The sequence below is a fragment of the Otolemur garnettii genome, unplaced genomic scaffold (genome assembly GCF_000181295.1).
Source record: "Otolemur garnettii isolate 467f Iridium unplaced genomic scaffold, OtoGar3 scaffold00005, whole genome shotgun sequence".
In the NCBI taxonomy this organism is placed as follows: domain Eukaryota; kingdom Metazoa; phylum Chordata; class Mammalia; order Primates; family Galagidae; genus Otolemur; species Otolemur garnettii.
This window is the reverse complement of record NW_003852400.1, coordinates 25922556-25942781: the sequence shown is the minus strand read 5'-3', so window position 1 is coordinate 25942781 and position 20226 is coordinate 25922556. Positions and strand designations below refer to the sequence as shown.

At 34.8% G+C, this 20226-nt stretch overlaps 1 protein-coding gene across 2 annotated transcripts in view; it reads right to left on the bottom strand.

Moving 5' to 3' along the window:
* GLCCI1 (glucocorticoid induced 1) overlaps window positions 1-20226 on the bottom strand; it is a 126504-nt gene that overhangs the window by 22015 nt on the left and 84263 nt on the right. Inside the window, exon 4 of one of the 2 annotated variants that reach the window (XM_003782704.2) lies at window positions 1712-1828. In XM_003782704.2, the coding sequence (XP_003782752.1) occupies window positions 1712-1828 (117 nt within the window). The remainder of the gene's footprint in view (window positions 1-1711; window positions 1829-20226) is intronic. The other variant, XM_023518845.1, reaches the window with a different exon arrangement.

The following is a 20226-nucleotide window of genomic DNA, read 5'->3' as shown; positions in this document are numbered from 1 at the left end:
CTTTCACTTAGCATGATATTTCAAGATTCAACCATATTGTTATATGTATCAGTAATTCCCTTACATTTTTACTGGGTATATGGGTATAATTGTTTTATCAACCTACCAGTTGATGAATTATTTGTTTCCCTTTTTTTAGTATTGTGAGTAATGCCTCTAAGAATATTCATGTGTAAGTCTTTGTGTGGCCATTGCTTATATTTCTCATGGACAGACATCAAAGGATGAAATTTCTGGGTTGAATGATCAGTTTATGTTTCTCATCTTAAGAAAATGACAGGGCTCGGCGCCTGTGGCTCAAGTGGCTAAGGCGCCAGCCACATACACCTAAGGTGGGGGGTTGGAATCCAGCCCGGGCCTGCCAAAACGACAATGATGGCTGCAACCAAAAAATAGCTGGGCACTGTGGTGGGTGCCTGTGGTCCCAACTACTTGGGAGGCTGAGGCAGGAGACTCACTTGAGCCCAGGAGTTGGAGGTTGCTGTGAGCTGTGATGCCATGGCACTCTACCTAGGGGGATAGCTTGAGGCTCTGTCTCAAAAAAAAAAAAAAGAAAATGACAGGATGCCTGCCAAAGTGGCTGTAACATTTTATGCTCCCCCCGGTAACAGGTGACTATTCTACTTGTTTCACATCCTCATCAACACTCGGTAATGTCAGTTATTTTTCGCTTTAGCTATCCTATAATTAGTTTTAATGATCTAATTAATTTACCTGAATTTTCTAAATACATAATATAGACTAAGATGATAATTCTTTTTCTTACTGCCCTGCCTAGAACATTTAAGCTACTAGAGAACAGTTATCACTAATTATAGACATCCTTGAGTTGCTTTTAATTTTAACAATAATGCTGCCAATATTTGATTGTCAGGGCCTCACATTAGGAAGTGTCCTATTTTTAGTTTACTAAGATTTTTTAAAAGTCAAAAATGGAAACTGAGGGCGGTGCCTGTGGCTCAAAGGAGTAGGGCGCTGGCCCCATATGCTGGAGGTGGCAGGTTCAAACCCAGCCCTGGCCAAACCAGAACAAACCAAAACAAACAAACAAAAAACTGGAAACTGAGTTTTTATCAACTGTTATTCAGCATTATAGAATCAAATGCTTTTTCCCTACTTTTTGACTTCCTGATACAATAATCTAAAATAGTACATTTACTAATGTTGCTGCTTGGGTTTCTTATGCTATACTGTTTATTCCATAGGATATATGTTAGTACATATTTATAGGGGTAAAATGTCTAATCTTCAAGTTCTTAATACACAAAATAGGAGTAAAACACATAGAGGGATATAGAGACAGATAGGTTAAGTAACTATAAGGAAGATTAAATGAGAAAATACTCATTTGCTCAATAAGTGAATGAGCTAGGATTTCAGCCCAGGCCAGTATCATCCTTGAGACCACTATACTCTGTTACATACATTATTAAAAGAAGGTTAAACATATTAATGATTTTAAAAAATCTTCTTACTACAATTTAACAAACAGAAGTTTAGTAGAGATAAAAATTTCACTTTTTAAACAAAAATCCTAAAATGAAACCTTTATGAACTAAAAGGAAACATTTAAATCTGAACAAGAAGTTAGCTCAGGGCGGCACCTGTGGCTCAAGGAGTAGGGTGCTGATCCCATATACCAGAGGTGGTGGGTTCAAACCCGGCCCTGGCCAAAAACTGCAAAAAAAAAAAAAAAAAGAAGTTTGCTCACCTGAGTGTGACTGATTGTTATATGACTGCCATGGAGAGGTGACTGGCGATCTTTCTCCTTACTGTGCCGACTACTTTGTTTGCTGCGTTGTAGTTGCTGCCTCAGTTTGGCAATCTGCTTTGGGAGGAAGGAAGAAGAAGCAAACAGAGAACAAAGTAAATACCAATTTTTTGTATTTTTTCACTTTCTGGATATTATTAATAAGTGATATTTTTTCTCAAAGTTTCCAAGAAGATGTAATATTTTACCATGATGATTTATTCTTCCTAGTTTTTATGTTAAGATTGAAAATGAGAAATATATGCTATAAATACTTCACTTCCCTAAATCTGAACAGTAAATATGAACATTAATAAATATGTAGATTAAATTATGCCATAACATTACAAATTTTACCTTTGTAGTATCAGAAATATCTTCCCTTAAAAATCTTTTCATAATACGAAAAATAATATTTCAGATGCCTATTGATTAAAGTCAAACCTGACCTCTTAATATAGGTACTATATTAATATCTAAGTTCCTGTCTTACCAAGGAATCTTTACAAAGCTTGTTTGTATTAACTCACTAACAGTTTAATAATTCAGATGAAAATATGTATGTTAAAATGTCAGCTTGTAGTTTTTAACTGTACAATATGAATTCCCCTAAGAGTATGGCTTTATAAAAATGTTTCTAAAGAAAAAAATAAATTCCTGTCTTACATAAATAAAATGGATCTGGTTTATAATTACTAACCACTTTAAAATTGTAAATCCTATGTTGATAAAGAGAAGCAAAGCCATAGTTATGAACTTATTAGTATTTAATGCATTACTATATATTGCTCCTTAGTCATACAACTTTTAATAAGAAATATAGTTTAGAATATATTCTCCTAAATGGAAGACTCAAACTCCCAGGTTTAACAGTAAAGTCTTTACTATAGTATGTCCTGGAATTCATTCAACTATTTACATAGTTGAGGTGATAGGTAATCTGTTTCAAGTATGCTAGACCAGGAATAAAAAATTCCTGGGCATTTTAAAGGGAATCATTAGCAATTTTAGGGAATTTATTTTATATTGGCATTATTTTCCTTACAGAAAAGATGACAATATTAATCAATAATTAAATAATTACTCCTTAAGTGAAGATCTGTAAAATACATTGATTTTCTCAGAGTGCTATAGCAAAAATACAAGGTACATAGTATTATGAAATTATATACTTAACTTGAATAACTATGGAAATAAAAAACACAATATGTAATTACTATTAAAGTCTATAAATGCTCAGGGGGAAAGTATATAAATTGAGAAAACTAATTTTTAGTGGCAAATAGAAGACAAACAGGAAAGGAAATAAAGCACCCAAACGAAAGAATAATTTGTATCCTTTCATTTATATTAAGATCTTTAGTTTTTTAAAGCTCTAGGGATCTCTCATACAATGTCTTTGCAAAAGGCACACAAATAAGATGATGTTAATATTTGTGTTCCCTTTCTCTATTGAAATGACAATTTTCTTCTAGAGAACATTAATTTTGATGAGAAAGAAAAAAAATTTTAAGTCATCATTATAAACCAAGACAGGTAACTCTCTACGATAAAAAATAAATAGGATTTAAATTGGACAAGTCATTTAATTAGGCTACAGGTATAAATTATTCTGAATATTAATTATGTTTATCAGCAGTATTTCAAAAACTGGCAAGAGCTTCAATAGAAGAGCCCAGCATGCCTAAAGATTAATTAATGAAATTTTTACTTAATCATTTTAAAAAGTGTTTAAAAATAAACAAAAATAACTTTAAAACTGATCAATCTTAACCAATCTATTTTTCAAGGCCTCTGTGACATCAAAAACAACCAGAAAAGTTTCTAAGGAGGCTTAACAAATACTCAAAACAAAAGGCATCATGCTACCGACCTTACTTTGGAATACCAACTGAAACTACACAGCCTATAGCATTTCACATATCTAATTCTTTGGGATATAATATAGTTATGCTCTTGTTTACAATTAAGTAGGGATTTAGATAAAAAGAAAGCCTATCTCCCCAAATATATGTACTTAGAATACTATAAATTCTAGTCATGATGTGATGAGTCTTCTTAGAATTTGAAATGAGTTCCAAGTATATTAGCTCCAAGATTTAAAAAACATTAGGGAATAAGTGACAAAAGTAATAATAATTTTAGAGAGAATTAACATAAATAATCACTAAAGGAATGACAAAAACATTTATGAAATCAGATGAAGAAAAATAAGGAACTGGTCTCACTTAAAATCTAGAACTAGTAACACTTTTTTTTGCAACTTGGTGATATCACCCTGTTTATTTGCTATTTTTGTCCCGTTTATTTCCCCCACTATTGTTAATATCTAAGAACAAAATAAAACCAAACTTTTAGCCTCAAAAGACTGGTTGAGCACTTTTGCCTCAGGGATTAAAGAGGTGGAAAATATTTCTCACCATGAATTCTCTTCCATAGTAGGTCAAGGAAATGAGAAATTTATTTAATTTATATGGACAAAATGAAAAGGGAGGTAGGATTCTGGGGCATTAGGAAGAGAAGAAAAAAGGAGAATTAGCCTAAAACTACGAAACATTTTATAGGTTATGACTAGCAAGTACCCTGGTGTTCTCAGCTAATCCCTCTTATCCACAGGTACCACTGCATCAGGATGAAGCCCAACCATCACAAGCATCTGGAAAGTGCAGTAATTCTGACATCTGACATAAAGAAAAATGGGAAGTTTGTTGCTGCTATCCTCTGCATAATATTTGTTATAGAAAGACTATTATACACAGTGGCTAGGGTCTCCATCTCACTATTATAGGTTAGCTGAGAACCAAGATGCCTCAGAACAATGTTGTAGTGGGAAAAATACATCCTGAGTGTGAAATATCTAATTATAACCAAATGTTTAAGATATAACCCACTCAAAACTAGGGAATTATTTTTGGAGGTCATTCTCCCAACTTAATAAAAACAGCCTCTTGAAAAGAAAAACAACAATATATAATTAAAGTACAAAGTAATTGTATTCAATACCTTGAATAAGATAATGCCTTAAAGATAATGCCGTTTTTGGTCATGCAGTTTGAATACTGACCAAAGGTAACACCAGACTGAGGGGCTAAGAAAGAACTAAAATCCAAGCCAGGCTGAGCTCCACTTAGGAAACTGAATGCCTTGACTGAATACTGAGGTTACCTGAAAGAAACATTTTCAGAAACTAAAAGGCACTACCACTTTAAAAATCTTAACTGTAGTGGGGCTGGATCCACTCAGTGGGGGTGCTTTTATCTAATCCACATAAAAATAACATACAGGATAAAACCTATTCACAGAACATAGTGACTACAAGCTAAAATCCTATTTAATAGAAATAAAAAATAATAGCTCTGGCTTTTCCACTTTTTAAAAATAAAGCAGAAAAAACAAACAAAGCAAAGATATCATTAAGAGAGGAAAAAGGCACATCATGCACTGGGAAAAGATATTTACAACATATACACCCAACAAAAGACTCACATCCAGAATATATAGAAAGCAATACAAAAAGACTCTAAATTTAGAGTAGGCAAAAGACTTGAATAGGCATTAGTCAAACAAAATATCCAAATGGTCAATATGCATAAGAAAATGCGCTCAACATTATTCCCAACAGGGAAATATAAGTTAAGCACCCATCGTAATGGCTAAACTTAAAAGATAATAACCCTGAATACTGACAGAGACATGAAACAACTGTAATTCTCCATACATTGCTGGGGGCAGATAGGTGTTCTTTTGTTTTAACATAGTAGACTTGATTATAGTAATAGATTTTCTGAGGAAGTGCTTATATCCTCAATACTTGGTCACTGAAGATAATAGCCAAAGAGTAGAAAGCAGTGACCTGGCTCAAATAAGGCAAAAAATTCTTAATTCAGTTACCTGGAGAGAAATTACATGCCCAAGCTATAATTAGGTTGTCAGGCACTTAGCGGGAAGCACTGCTCAGAGAAGAGGGAATTTTGCTTATAAATCAAGAAGGCTGGGGAGATATGCTTCTACCTCACAGGTGAAAAAAGTTAAAAGCTACTGGAAAATAGAAGACCTCTACAAATACACAACTATGACATCTATTTTTGTTAATGACATTTCTAATAATTAACTGAGACGTAAGAGTACACCCCCTTTGTATAAAGAGAGATTCCTATAAAAGAAATTTATCCTTTGCCACATATAGGCATCACAATTTTAAACAAATTATTGTAATTCAGCATGCTGAAAATGCTCTAATAATGCACATTCTGAGCAGAAACATTCTTTCTAGTGATTATTCGGTTTGTTTGATGACTGTGTCTATCATTACCAATAGATAAATATCATTAAAACTTGCCTAAGTAATAACTATTTATTGACTACTAGCAATATAGAAAGCATTCTGATATTTGATTTTATATGAATTATATAATTTATTTTTCAATAAAGGAATATAAGATATGGCTCAATAGTATTCCATGGCATATGAATACTATCCTCATCATGTTAGAGGTAAGGAAATAGAGGTAGAAAGGTCAGAAAGCTTCCTGAAAGTCACAAAATTAAGTGGTAAAACAAGAGTCTGAACATGGGAAGCAGAATTTAGGATCTGTTCTCTTAACTACCACTCTATACTGCCTGAAGAATCAAATTAATAACTCACAAGGAGATAAATCTTAACAAAAAATAAAGACAAATGGAAATAAAAAACTTGACAGAAGCTGAATTAAGATAACTCCTCCCTCAAAACAATTACTGAAGATATTAACCCAAAGAATTTTTATGAAAATATAGTTTGGGAAGTCATGAGTCTCAAGCTTTTATTCTCTTTTATATGAAACGAAGAATATAATAATGTTTATAAAATACTTTTAATGCTTATAAAAATCAAGTGTTTCAAAAGCAAAGTCTGCAATAGTTAAAACAAATTTTACTTACAATATCCTGACAAAAATGTCAAACTTTGAAGAACAAAAATTTAAAACTTTTTTTGCCTTTCTATAAATACAAATAATCACTGATGTTTTCCCATTTTTCTTTAAAGTGTCAATTGTTCTTCATTCAACCTCAGTATATTAAAGTTAACACGGGCATATGCACACAGAAATGTGTAGAAAGAACACACACATGCAAGTATAACACATATACACAAGTCAGGGGTCATCTGCAAACACATCAACCCCTACAGGTAGATTCACATAAACCCACTGATTCAGGAACAGGTAGATACCACCCCCTCACACACAGACTCACATCAACCTACTAATCCATATATATATCCACCCCCTTCACACACAGACTCACCCCATAGATACAGCTAGCTTTGACAGAATTTGTATACTCATAAAATAAGTTTTAATGTAGAAGTGTATTTGCCACTACAAATAAGAAACATTTGCCAACAGGAGCATCTTAACAATACAAGATTAACATTTTAAAAAATACTTTCTTTTACAAACCTGTTTGATCCTTCTAGTTTATATTGTTTTACAGATGAGAAAACACTAAAAAATAAAGTACCTTCCCAATGTGAAATAGCTAATAAATGGAAAATCCAGTTCTTTAGTCTTTATTTTGTAATCAAGTACCTTCCCAATGTGAAATAGCTAATAAATGGAAAATCCAGTTCTTTAGTCTTTATTTTGTAATCTGTTACCTAGCAAAGCTGCTGAAAGTAATACTGTGTTCATGTTCAACTTTAAAAAACTTTTAATCACTATGTATAAGTTCATAATTTCAACCACTTCACAAAGTAACTTCCTTTCTTAATGTTGCAGATAAGGCAAGCTATGAAACTAAAATAAAGATGAATAAAAATTCGATGAGGCAATTACTTCATTCTGTACTAACTTACTGATACATTTCTATTTTCTCTGATAAGCAGTTTGTATGACCTTGAAAATGGTTCCTGTTGGATCCAATTTTTAAAAGACAACAAAAAGATTATAAAATGTTTTTTACATTTCAATTTAGACAAGTTTTACTCGATTAAAAAACATGCATTTTGGGGGTGGCACCTGTGGTTTAAAGGAGTAGGGCGCTGACCCCATATACCAAAGGTGGTGGGTTCAAACCTGGCCCCGGTCAAAAACTGCAAAACAAACAAAAAACTCCATGCATTTTTAAAAGGTTTATTACATAATTCCTTTAATTTGAAAGGGATAATCAAAACTATTCAAACTATTATCTTGTATGTCCAGAAGAAAACATTGCTGTAATTATTTTTTCCTATTATAATTTTTAAAGTATTTTGAAATACCAAAAATTAACAAAATGTTAGGGCAGAAGGTATACAAAAACTATAAGGGAACTTTCATTTTATTAAGGAAGACCATATCAATAATAACTATGAATCACTTTTGACTAGAAGGAAGAAATATTCCTAATCATTCACTCTATTGTTCCAGATGGTTCCTTCTAAGGAAGAATATACTATTAATTATAGGGCTTTTTGGTGAGATAAAGAAGCAACATGTGATGTTTACTTCTTTCTACTAAAGGACTTAAGGGTTCAGCACCTATAGCACAGTAGTTATGGCGCCAGCCACATACACTGAGGCTGGTGGGTTTGAACCTAGCCCGGGCCAGCTAAAATTACAATGACAACTGCAACCAAAAAAAAAAAAAAATATGGGCATTGTGGTGGGCACCTGTAGTCCCAGCTACTTGGGAGGCTGAGGCAAAAGAATTGCTTAAGCCCAAGAGCTGGAGGTTGTTGTGAGCTGTGACACCACAGCACTCTACCAAGGGTGACACAGTGAGACTCAAAACAAAAAGAAAAAAGTAAATAAAGGACTTACAAATAATAAATCTATCTTGCTCAAATTTTATCAAAATCAGAATAGAAAAAACCCAAAATAATATGGGTTTTATGTTCCCTCTGAGACAAAGAACACACTTGCTTACTGCTTTTTATAAAAGCACCAGATTTTCCAAGCTCTGTATTCCTTTTCCATATGACCTACTACGCATCCACCTGGGTCCTTCCCACTGTCCCTGTGAGAACTGTGGTTCAGAAGAAATAACATAAACTTGATGTTCTTGATACTTGGCTGTGCTGTGAATAATAAAGTCCTTTGTCTTTAAATCAGGAGGCTTGTGCCTTCTGCCAGCATCCATGAAATAGCAACAGGCTAATTTTATTAGAGTTTTTTTGGGGTTTTTTTTGAAGAAACAAGTTTTACCAAAACAACATGAAAATACTAATGTATGCTCCCCACAATTAAGAGGGCATGGTGGACTGGTATTTGATTCCTATTCCAGGTACAGAAAAGGATTAGATAGGGTTTACGATATACCACTGCATTAGAACCAATGTAAACTTTCATATATTAACCAGACCAAAAAAAAAAGTGTTACAAAAGAGATTCTCAACAACCACTTAGGAAATTTGAGTATGAAAGCCATGAAAAAAGGTTGTCTTAGTTCCTGCTTATGAGAGTCACTTAGAATGGTAAATAGAGCTCAGCAGCAAGAAGCTCAAGGTTATTTCTAGAATTTTTGAGACCAAAAAGAGAGTAAGGGATTCACCAATACAGAAAGAACTGTTTACAAGTGATGTACAGCAGCAGGGGATTGGCACAGACTTGTGCAATACTTTATAAGAAAGAAAGTCAGCTTTAGAAGTCTGTTAAGCCCAAAATATGTAAAGGGATTTTATAATAGTGGCAGTCAAGTAGGAACATTTCTATTCCCCTTCCTTTTCCCTCATTTTTCCAGGCTCCAACTCCAGAGGGGCCCAAAATAGTAGCTGTGGAGTTAGGGAAGAGGTAAGCAAGAAAGAAAAAAGGAGCCTCAAGGATCTCTTTTTCCCATAATGTCTCTCAGCTACAGTAGGCTCTAGCTGGGAGAAGGGAGGTAGCTGCAACCATGAAAAGAGAAGGAACTTTGATTTTTAAGACACCAGAAAGCATTTGTTGACTTAATAGAAACCATAAGAGTTCAAGACATGATCAGATTCTAGTTTCCTACCAGTAGCAGGAGAACTTTTCTTACTGAAAAAGGACAGTGGGGGCTAATAATAAAGTCCTTTTGTGAGCATCCCTTAAGATTATCAGTTGCTTTTCCTAATATATAAATTAAGCTCTTTAGAAGTAATTGTATCTAATGTTTCTTTTGAAATTCCAGATGCTTTACACAGTCCCGCATATATACACACTCTTACTTATTTGATGCTACTGCATATGTTGATAACACATGAATAAAAGTAATGTCATTAAAGGCTGATGATAGATGCTAAAAAGTATCTTAAACATCTACCTTTCTTCTTTCTTCAACTAAATGTGTGTAAACCAAGTATCTTAATGAAGTGTTCATTAAAACTTTATTATTTTCTCAGTAGATTTCCTAAACCCTAGTTATGCTTTATATATAAATTTTTATTATTGTTTGAGATTCATTGAGGGTACAAAGAATTAGATTATACTGATTGTGGTTGTTAGGTAAAGCCCCTCTTGTAATTGTGTTCCATCCCAAAGAGGTGTGTCATACACTGTGATCCCCCATCCCTCTCTCTTCTCCCCTCTCCCTGATCCCTCATTCCCCCACCCCACCCCCACCTTGTATTTAGATCATCTATTGCCTTCATATTAGAATTGAGTACATTGGATTCTTGCTTCTCCATTTTTGTGACACTTTAAGAAGAGTATGTTCTACCTCCATCCGGGTTAATACAAAAGATGTAAAGTATCTTTTTAAATAGCTGAATAGTATTCCATGGTATATATATACCACAGTTTTATAATCCATTCCTGGGTTGGTGGGCATTTAGGTTGTTTCCACATTTTGGCAATTATAAATTGAGCTGTGATAAACAGTCTAGTGCAAATATCCTTACAATAAAATGATTTTTTTCTTCTGGGTAGATGATGCCTAGTAATGGGATTGCAGGATCAATTGGGATGGCTAATTTGAGTTGAGGATTCTCCATACTTCCTTCCAAAAGGGTTATATTAGTATGCAGTCCCACCAGCAGTGTAAAAGTATTCCCTTCTCTCCACATCCACGCCAGCACCTGCAGCTTTGACACTTTATGATGTGGGCTATTCTCACTGGGGTTAAATAATATCTCAGGGTGGTTTTGATTAGCATTTCTCTGATGATCAGAGATGAAGAGCATTTTTTCAAATGTTTGTTAGCCATTTGTCTGCCTGCATCAAAGAAAGTTCTGTTCATATCTCTTGCCCAGAAGTAGATGGGGTTGTTTACTCTTTTTCTGTTGAGTTCTCTGTAGATTCTAGTTATCAACCCTTTGTCAGATTGATACTCTGCAAATATCTTTCCCCATTCTGAAGGTTATATTTTTCCTTTACTTATGTCTTTAGCTATGAAGAAGCTTTTCGGCTTCATTAAGTCTCATTTGTTAATTTTTGTTGTTGCAATGGCCACTGAAGTCTTTGTCATAAAATCCTCCCCTAGTCCAACATCTTCAAAATTTTTACCCACACTTTCTTCTAATATTTTTATCATTTCATGTCTTACATTGAGTCAATTTTTGTGAGGGGTGAAAGGTGGGGGTCGATTTTCAGTCTTTTACATGTGGGTATCCAGTTCTCCAAGCACCATTTGATGAATATGGATTCTTTTTCCCACTGTATGCTTTTGTTTGGTTTATTAAAGGTCAAATGGCGCGTAGAGGCTGGTTTCATCTCTTGGTTTTCTATTCAGTTCCATATGTCTATGTCTCTATTTTTGTGCCAATACCATGCTGTTTTGAATACTGTAGTCTTCTAATATAGCCTGAAGTCTGGTACAGTTATGCCTTTGACTTTATTTTTATTACTAAGAATAGCCTTAGCTATATGGGTTTTTTTCTGGTTCCATACAAAATGAAGTACCATTTTTTCCAGTTCTTCAAAATATAATGTTGGTATTTTAATGGGGATCGCATTGAATCTGTTGATTGCTTTGGGTAAAATAGACATTTTGACGATGATGACTCTTCCCAGCCTAAGAGCATGGTATGTTCTTCCATTTTTTTTTTTAATGTTTTTCCATTTGTTAGTGTCTTTTGCAATTTCTTTTCTTTGAAAAGATCTTTTTACCTCTTTTGTTAGGTATATTCCTAAGTATTTCATTTTCTTTGAAGCTATCATGAAGGGAATTGTGTCCTTGATGGCTATTACTGGGATTTACAAAAGCAACTGATTTGTAGACACTGATTTTATATACTGAGACATTACTGTGTTTTCTAATGACTTCAGGAGTTTTGTGCTTGAGTCTCGGGGATTTTCTAAGTATAAAATCATATCATCAGCAAAGAGGGAGAGTTTGATCTCCTCTACCCCCATCTGGATGCCCTTTATATCCTTCTCTTGCCTGACTGCATTGGATAGAACTTCTAGAACTATGTTGAATAACACTGGCGATAGTGGACATCCTTGTCTGGTTCCAGTTCTAAATGAAAAGCTTTCACTTTTACACCATTCAAAGCTTTCAGTCCACTAACACTGGCGATAGTGGACATCCTTGTCTGGTTCCAGTTCTAAGTGAAAAGCTCTCAGTTTAACACTATGATATTAGCTGTGGGTTTGTTATAGATGGCTTCAATCAGCTTAAGAAATGTGCCACCCATGCCTATTTTCTTAAGTCAGTGGTTCTCAACCTTTCTAATGCCACAGCCCTTTAAGACAGTTCCTGTGTGTTGTGACCCACAGGTTGAGAACCTCTGTCTTAAGTGTTCTTCTTAGAAAAGGATGCTGAATTTCATCAATGCTTTTTCTGCATCTATGGCAAGATCATATGGTCTTTGTTTTTGCTTCTATATAGTATGTTACATTTATAGATTTGCATATATTAAACCAACCTTGCACCCCTTGGATGAAGCCTACTTGATTGTGATGTATAATTTTTTTACTGAATAGCTGCAATCTATTAGGTAAGATTTTGTTGAGTATTTTGGGATCAATGTTCATTGGTGAAATTGGTCTGTTATTCTCCTTCTTAGCTCCTTTCTTGGTTTTGGAATTAAGGTGATGTTTGCTTCATAGAATGTGTTGAGGGAAGATTCCTTCCTTCTCAATGTTTTGGAATAGGTTCCACAGTATTGGTACAAGCTCATCTTTGAAGATGTGATAGAATTCCGATGTGAAGTCATCTGGTCCTGGGCTTTTTTGTTGTTTCTACAATCTCAGTGCTTGATATTGGTCTGTTCAAGAGATCTATTTCTTCCTGGTTAAGTCTATGAAGATTGTGTGAGTCCAGGTACTGGCCCATTTCCTTCACATTGTCAAATTTCTGGGCATAAAATTTTTGTTCTATGTTTTTCATATGTTAATTTTGAATCATGTTATTTCAGCAAGGAACCACATATTTAGTCCATAAAAAATACACTTATACACTTGCTTAGTTTGTGAAATTCAAATGAAGGTTGGGTTAACAACCCTCTAGTAAATAGAATGTATAGTAGGAAAAGCGATCTGTTCATGCAGGGAAATTATGGCTCACTTAGATTCACTTCCTTAAAATGGTCACAACATTATTGTACACTGGCATTAATTGCAGTTTCCAACAAATGCATTCAATGACAATCTCATTGCCATTTCTTTGTAAGTAATATGCTTTGTCTCCCCATTTGCTAGAATATGTGTTCATGTGCATATACACATGTGTGTTTTCTTGATCTACAATACTATACCTACAGATGAGTTTCTTTCCCTTTTTTTAATTATTATTAAATGATAGCTATGTACATTAATGCAATCATTGGGTACAGTTTGGTGTTTTCACATACAATTTGAAATATTTTTATCAAACTGGTTAACATAGCCTTCATTTCATTTTCTTAGTTATTGTGTTAAGATGTTTGTATTCTACTTTTAGAAGATTCGCTTGTACCCTTGTAAGGTAAACCATAGAGGTAATACCTCGAGTCACCCTCCCTCCACCCATCCACCTCCCTCTCCTCCCCTCCCCCTCCCCATATTCTTAGGCTATAATTAAGTCATAGGTTTCATATGAAAGCTGTAAATTAGTTTCATAATAGGGCTGTGTACATTGGATACTTTTTCTTCCATTCTTGAGATACTTTGCTAAGAAGAACATTTTTCAGCTCCATCCATGTAAACATAAAGGGGGTAAAATCTCCATCTTTTCCTTCTTGATTCGAGGTCCTCTTTGGAACTGGTGAGTTTTTTCAATCTGAACACACGTATTTTTCTCCAAATCTAACAAATGTTCAACCTTCAAAAATTTCTCTTCCCTGACACTATTCTTACCTTCTGACCTGCCTAACAGTATCTTCCATACCTCTTAATTTATTCTTTCAATGTTTTAAACCTCTTTATCTTTTCATTCTCTACTCTAAATGACTTGCTCATTCAGATTTTTAATTCTCATTTGAAACTTCTGATTTACTGATTCTCTTTTGCTGCACTAATTTGATATTTAAGCCATTATTTATTTTATTTGGAGACAAAGTCTCACTTTGCCACCCTCGGTAGAGTGCTATGGCATCACAGCAACCTCAAACTCTTGGCCTCAAGCGATTCTCTTGTTTCAGCCTTCCAAGTAACTGGGACTACAGGCAACCGCCATGACACCCAGCTATTTTTACACACAAGATCTCGATCTGGCTCAGGCTGGCCTCGAACTCACGAGATCAGGCAATCTGCCTGCCTCGGCTTCCCAGAGTCCTGGAATTAACAGACATGAGCTACTGCACCTGGTCCTTTATTTTTAATGTTATCAACTTATGTTTACGAGATTTTCAAGTAGTCCTTTTTCAGTCTCCCTGTTATTTACTCCTATTCTCACTTGATCTTAGCCAAAAGGCCAAGAAGCAATTTTTTTTTTTTTTGAAAGAGTCTCTGGCCCTGGGCAGAGTGTGGCGTCACAGCTGACAGCAACCTGAAACTCTTGGGCTTAAGTGATTGTCTTGCCTCAGTCTCCCAAGTTGCTAGGACTACAGGCACCCACCACAACACCTGGCTATCAAGAAGCAATTTTTTACTCCTTCTTATTTCTTACAAAGTTACCATTTCATTTGAAATTGTTAAACATTCACAACTTCTTTTTTTTTTTCTTTTGGATGGTGTTCTTATTTCCTCAAATTTCAATGATCATATTTAATGATGTGATGTCTCTATTGAAATAGATTTCCTTATACACCCTAAAATTTGTTGGCAGGCTCATCTTATTTAGGACTTTTAATCTTGGTGAGCTTTTGCCTGCCATGCAGTTGTTCAGACCCGCCCTCTAGAGTTACACAGATCCAGAACAGGTCTAGTATTAGGAGAATTGGAACTCTGGTCCTAAATGGGTAGAGCTCTATTTCAGATGCCACATCAACACAGAATATGTTTACTATTTACATTTTTGCACAGTTGTTTCCTTGGGCCACAAGAAAACACCATCAGGTGGAGTTATTTCGGTTATAGTTTCATTTCCTTAAAACACAGTCCCAGTTCCCTACTTTCAGCCCAGTTTCAATCTCTTGTCATTTGCAGGATACATATGGCTCTCTTTCTCAAGAGGATTTTCAATCCTAGCCAAGATTAATCCAGGTTCCTGCCTGGGGGGATCTCCTCATAAAGTATTCTCCCAGGTCAGTTTCTTCAAGTGTTTCTCCTGCACTCACTCCAAGAATCTTTATAGTTTCATGTCTTAAGTTTAAATCTTTTATCCAGTGAAGAGTTAATTTCTGTTAATGGTGAAAGGTGTGGGTCCAGTTTCAGTCTTTTACAAGTCGCCAGCCAATTCTCCCAGCACCATTTGTTAAATAGGGAATCTTCCCCTCAATTTATATTTTTGATGAGCTTATCACAGATCAAATGATGATAAGTGTCTGGGTTCATCTCTTGGTTCTCAATTCTGTTCCATACATCTATCTCTCTATTTTTGTGCCAATACCATGCTGTTTTGATCAATATACATTTCTAGTACAGTTTGAAGTCTGGTAGCATGATTCCTCCTGTTTTTTTTTTTGTTTGTTTTTTTTTTTAATTTCTGAGTAATGTCTTGGCTATTTGAGGTTTTTTTGTTTGTTTTTGTTCCATATAAAATGAAGTACTATTTTTTCCAGATCTTTAAAGTATGACAGTGGTGCTTTGATATGGATTGCACTGAATTTTTTAATTGCTTTGGGTAATATGGACATTTTAACAACGTTGATTCTTCCTAGCCATGAGCATTGTATGTTTTTCCATTTGTTAATATCTTCAGCTATTTCTTTTCTCACTTTCCTAATTCTCTTTATAGAGATCTTTCACATCCTTTGTTAGGTAAATTCCCAAATATTTCATCTTCTTTGGTACAACTGTAAAGGGAATAGTCTTTGACTGTTTTCAGCTTGACCATTATTGGTATATATAAAAGCTACCGGTTTTGTATCCTGAGATATTACTGTATTCCTTGATCACTTCTAATAGGTTTATGGTTGAGTCCCTGGGGTTTTCCAGATATGAAATCATATTATCTGTGAAGAGTTAAAGTTTGATCTCCTCTGACCCTATTTATGTACCCTTGATCGCCTTCTCTTGCCTGATTGTGATGGCTAAGACTTCCATTACAATGTTAAAAAGCAGTGGAGACAATAGGCAACCTTGCCTGGTTCCTGATCTGAGTGGAAATGTTTTCAATTTTATTCCATTCAATATGATATTGGCTGTGGGTTTGCTGTAGATGGCCCCTATCAATTTGAGAAAAGTCCCTTCTGTATCTATTTTCTTAAGTGTTCTGATCATGAAAGGATGCTGGATATTATCGAAAGATTTTTCTGCATCTTTTGAGAGAATTATATGGTCTTTGTTTTTTGTTTATGTAATGTATTATATGTATAGATTTATGTATACTGAACCAACCTTGAGACCATGGGATAAAACCCACTTGGTCATGGTGTATAATTCGTTTGATGTGTTGCTGGATTCTGTTTGCTAGGATGTTACTGAATGTTTTTGCATCTATTTCATTAAAGGTATTACTCTACAGTTTTCTTTCCTGGTTTGGGATCAGGGTGATATTTCCTTCATAAAATGTGTTGGAAAGTATTCCTTCTTTTTCAATGTTTTTGAAAAGATTAAGTATTATAGGTACTAGTTCCTCTTTGAAGGTTTGGTAGAATTCTCATGTGAAGCCATCTGGTCCTGAACTCTTCTTTTTTGGGAGGTTTTGTATAGTTGATTCTATTTCAGTACTTGATATAGGTCTGGTCAGTATTTCCAATTCATTCTGATTAAGTCTAGAAAGTTGGCATGCTTCCAAGTATTGGTCAATTTCTTTCAAATTTTCATATTTCTGAGAATAATTTTTTTGTAGTATTAAGGATTTTTTGAATTTCTGATGTGTCTACTGTTATTTCACTTTTGTCATTTCTGATTGATGATATTATGAACTTTAATTTTCTATTTTTGATTGGGTTGGCCAAAGGTTTATCCATTTTGTTGAAGTTCTCAAAAAACCAACTTTTGGATTCATTGATCTTTTGAATAATTCTTTTTTTTAAATTTCATTTAATTGTGCTCTAATTTTAGTTATTTCCTTTCTTCTGCTGGGTTTGGGGTTGGAATGTTTTTCCTTTTCCAGTTGCTTAACATGTCCCATTAAGTTATTCACTTCCTCTCTTTCCATTCTCTTGAGGAAGGCGTGCAACGCTATAAATTTCCCCTTAGGACTGCCTTTGCAGTATCCCACAAGTTCTGATAATTTGTGTCTTCATTATTGTTTTGTTCTAAAAATTTGGCAATTTCCTTCTTAATCTCATCTATGACCCAGCTATCATTCAGCATAAGGTTATTTCGTTTCCATGTCTTTGTATGAGTATGCAGATACCTGTTATTGGTGAGTTCAACTTTTATTGGGTGATGATTCAAGAAAATACAAGATATCTATACTGTTAAATTTGCTGAGATTAGACTTGTGACCTAAGATGTCATCAATTTTGGAGGATGTTCCATGGGCTGATGAGAAGAATGTGTGTATTCAGTTTTGTTAGGATGAAATGTTCTGTAGATGTCTGTTAAATTCAATTGAAGTTTAAGTCCAAAATTTCTTTGCTTTGTTTCTTGCAGATTGGAGGATCTATCCAACACTGCCAAAGGGGTGTTAAAATCTCCAACTATTACGGTGCTGAAAGATATTAAATTGCTCATGTCTGTTAGGGTCTCCCTTATAAATTGAGGAGCATTCTGGCTGGGCACATAAATATTAATAATTAACATCTCATCATGTTGAATGTTTCCCTTAACAAATATGAAGTGATCATTCTTGTCTTTCCTCACTTTTGTTGGTTTAAAGCCTAGTGTATCCGCAAATAAAACTGCCACCCATGCTTTTTTTCTGATTTCCGCTTGCTTGGATTACAGATGCCCATCCCTTCACCCTGAGTTTGTATTTGTCCTTTAAGGTAAGATGAGATTCTTCTTTGCAGCAGATATCTGGCTTGAGTTTTTTTATCCAGTGAGCCAACCTATGCCTCTTAAGAGGACAGCTTAGGCCACTCATATTAATTGAGAGTACTGATAAGCCTGGTAGTATTTGGGGTATTAAGTTTTTCTAAAGTCCAGTGGACATTTTGAATCTTTTCACCACTGTGGAAATTGGGTTTTGATCAAGAATTTCAGAGTGACTTTACTTTGGTGGTAGAGCATTGTGCTGGTCATTGTGGAGGATGGGTCTGAGGATATCCTGAAAAGCTAGTTTGCCTATGGCAAATTTCTTCAATATGTGTATGTTATTAAAATATTTAACTTCTCCATCATAAATGAAGCTCAATTTAGCTGGATGCAGGATCCTGGGCTGAAAGTTGTTTTGTTTTAGGAGATTAAAGGTTGATGATGATCCTCTTCTGGCTTGAAAAGTTTCAGCAGAGAAATCTGCAGTCATTCTAATATTCTTCCCCTTATAGGTTATGATTTTCTTATATTTGGCTACTTGCAGGATTTTCTCCTTCATATTAACTTTGGTGAAGTTAATTACAGTGTGTCTAGAAGATGCTTTATTTGGTTTGAGTCATGCTGGGGTTCTGAAACTGTCTGCTATCTGAATTTCAGTATCTCTTAAGATGCTTGGGAAGTTCTCCTCAATTATCTATTGGAGTAGAGTATCTGTGACTTTCGGACCATCTTCTTCTCCTTCAAGGATTCCTATGAAGTGAATGTTTGCTCTTTTGGAGTGGTCCCACAATTCTCTCAGGGAATGATCCATTTTTGTTCTCCACTTCTTTTCCTCTTTGAGTGTTTGGCTGCATTCAAAAGCTTTGTCTTCATTCTTGCATTCCATTTTTATTATAAACACTGCATGTTAGAATGTTCCTGTTAGAATTTCTTCATGTCATCCTGTTAGTAACCAACAGTTTGAGGTTCTTACATAGTTTCTCTTAGGAGATTTTGCTGGTTTGTGAAGCTCAAGTAATGTTGAGATGTGCACAGTTCAGCTACATTTCAGCATGTTATGTTTTAACTCTATCTCCTTATGAATGCTGCATTTTTAGCCTTAAAAGAATCAGCTTAGTTTGCTCATACTTCCTCTCAAATAAAATATTTACTTTCTTTTTCAATATTCAACAATTACCTTTTTTTTTTTTCACAACAAAGACATGCTCAGGACAAACAAGTGGGGTTCTCACAGCCCATGCCATAGGAGGCGGCTTTCAGAAAGGACCCCAGCTAATTTCACAGAGGATGCCCCAAGCCACAGATCACCAAGTGAGCCAAATCAGAAACTTCTGAAATGAAAATTTTGCAAATGTGGTATGTCACAATAAAAATTATAGAACACTGTTGTAAAATTTTTAAGCATATTAACTTATTTTTCTGTTCACAATCAAAGGAAATTTATAGTCATGTTTTATAGTAGTCAGTGAAGTAAGAGGACCACAGCGCCCAGGACCAGAGAAGTCACCCAGCTCTGGCACCTGGGAAGGTAGAGGACCAAGTTCAGCCCCCAGCCAGGGGCAGGCCGCATGCATCCTCACTCCTCCTCCCAGAGGGGTGGAGCAGTGTTGCATCTGCAGTCTGTCTTTTCACCCGAGCTCTTCTTTTCCTCAAGGAAGGAAATTTGACATTTGTAAATAACAGCTATTTCTGTTGATGACTAGATCTGTAACCTTTTATAAGTAAATGTAGCATGCATGTGATGATATTGTGTGTTCCTATGTGACAATTTTGTAAAAATTTATTTTGCATTTTTATTTCAAAATATACCATCAAACTTAAAATGTAAAAAAAGAAAAAAAAGCTTTGTCTTCAATGTCAGAGATCTTTTCTTCTGCCTGATCCATTCTGTTACTGAGGGATTCTACTGTATATCTCAGATCTTTGATGGCTGCAAGTACTTGTCTCAATGTGTTAAAATCTTTGGTGATTTTGTCTTTGAATTCATTGAATTCTTTTTTTTTAATTGAATGGTAACTATGTACATTAATGCACTTCTGGGGTACAGTGTGAGGTTTTCACACACAATCCGAAACACTTCCATCAAACTGGTTAACACAGCCTTCATGTCATTTTCTTAGTTATTATTTTAAAACGTTCACATTCTACTCTTAGAAAGATTCACTT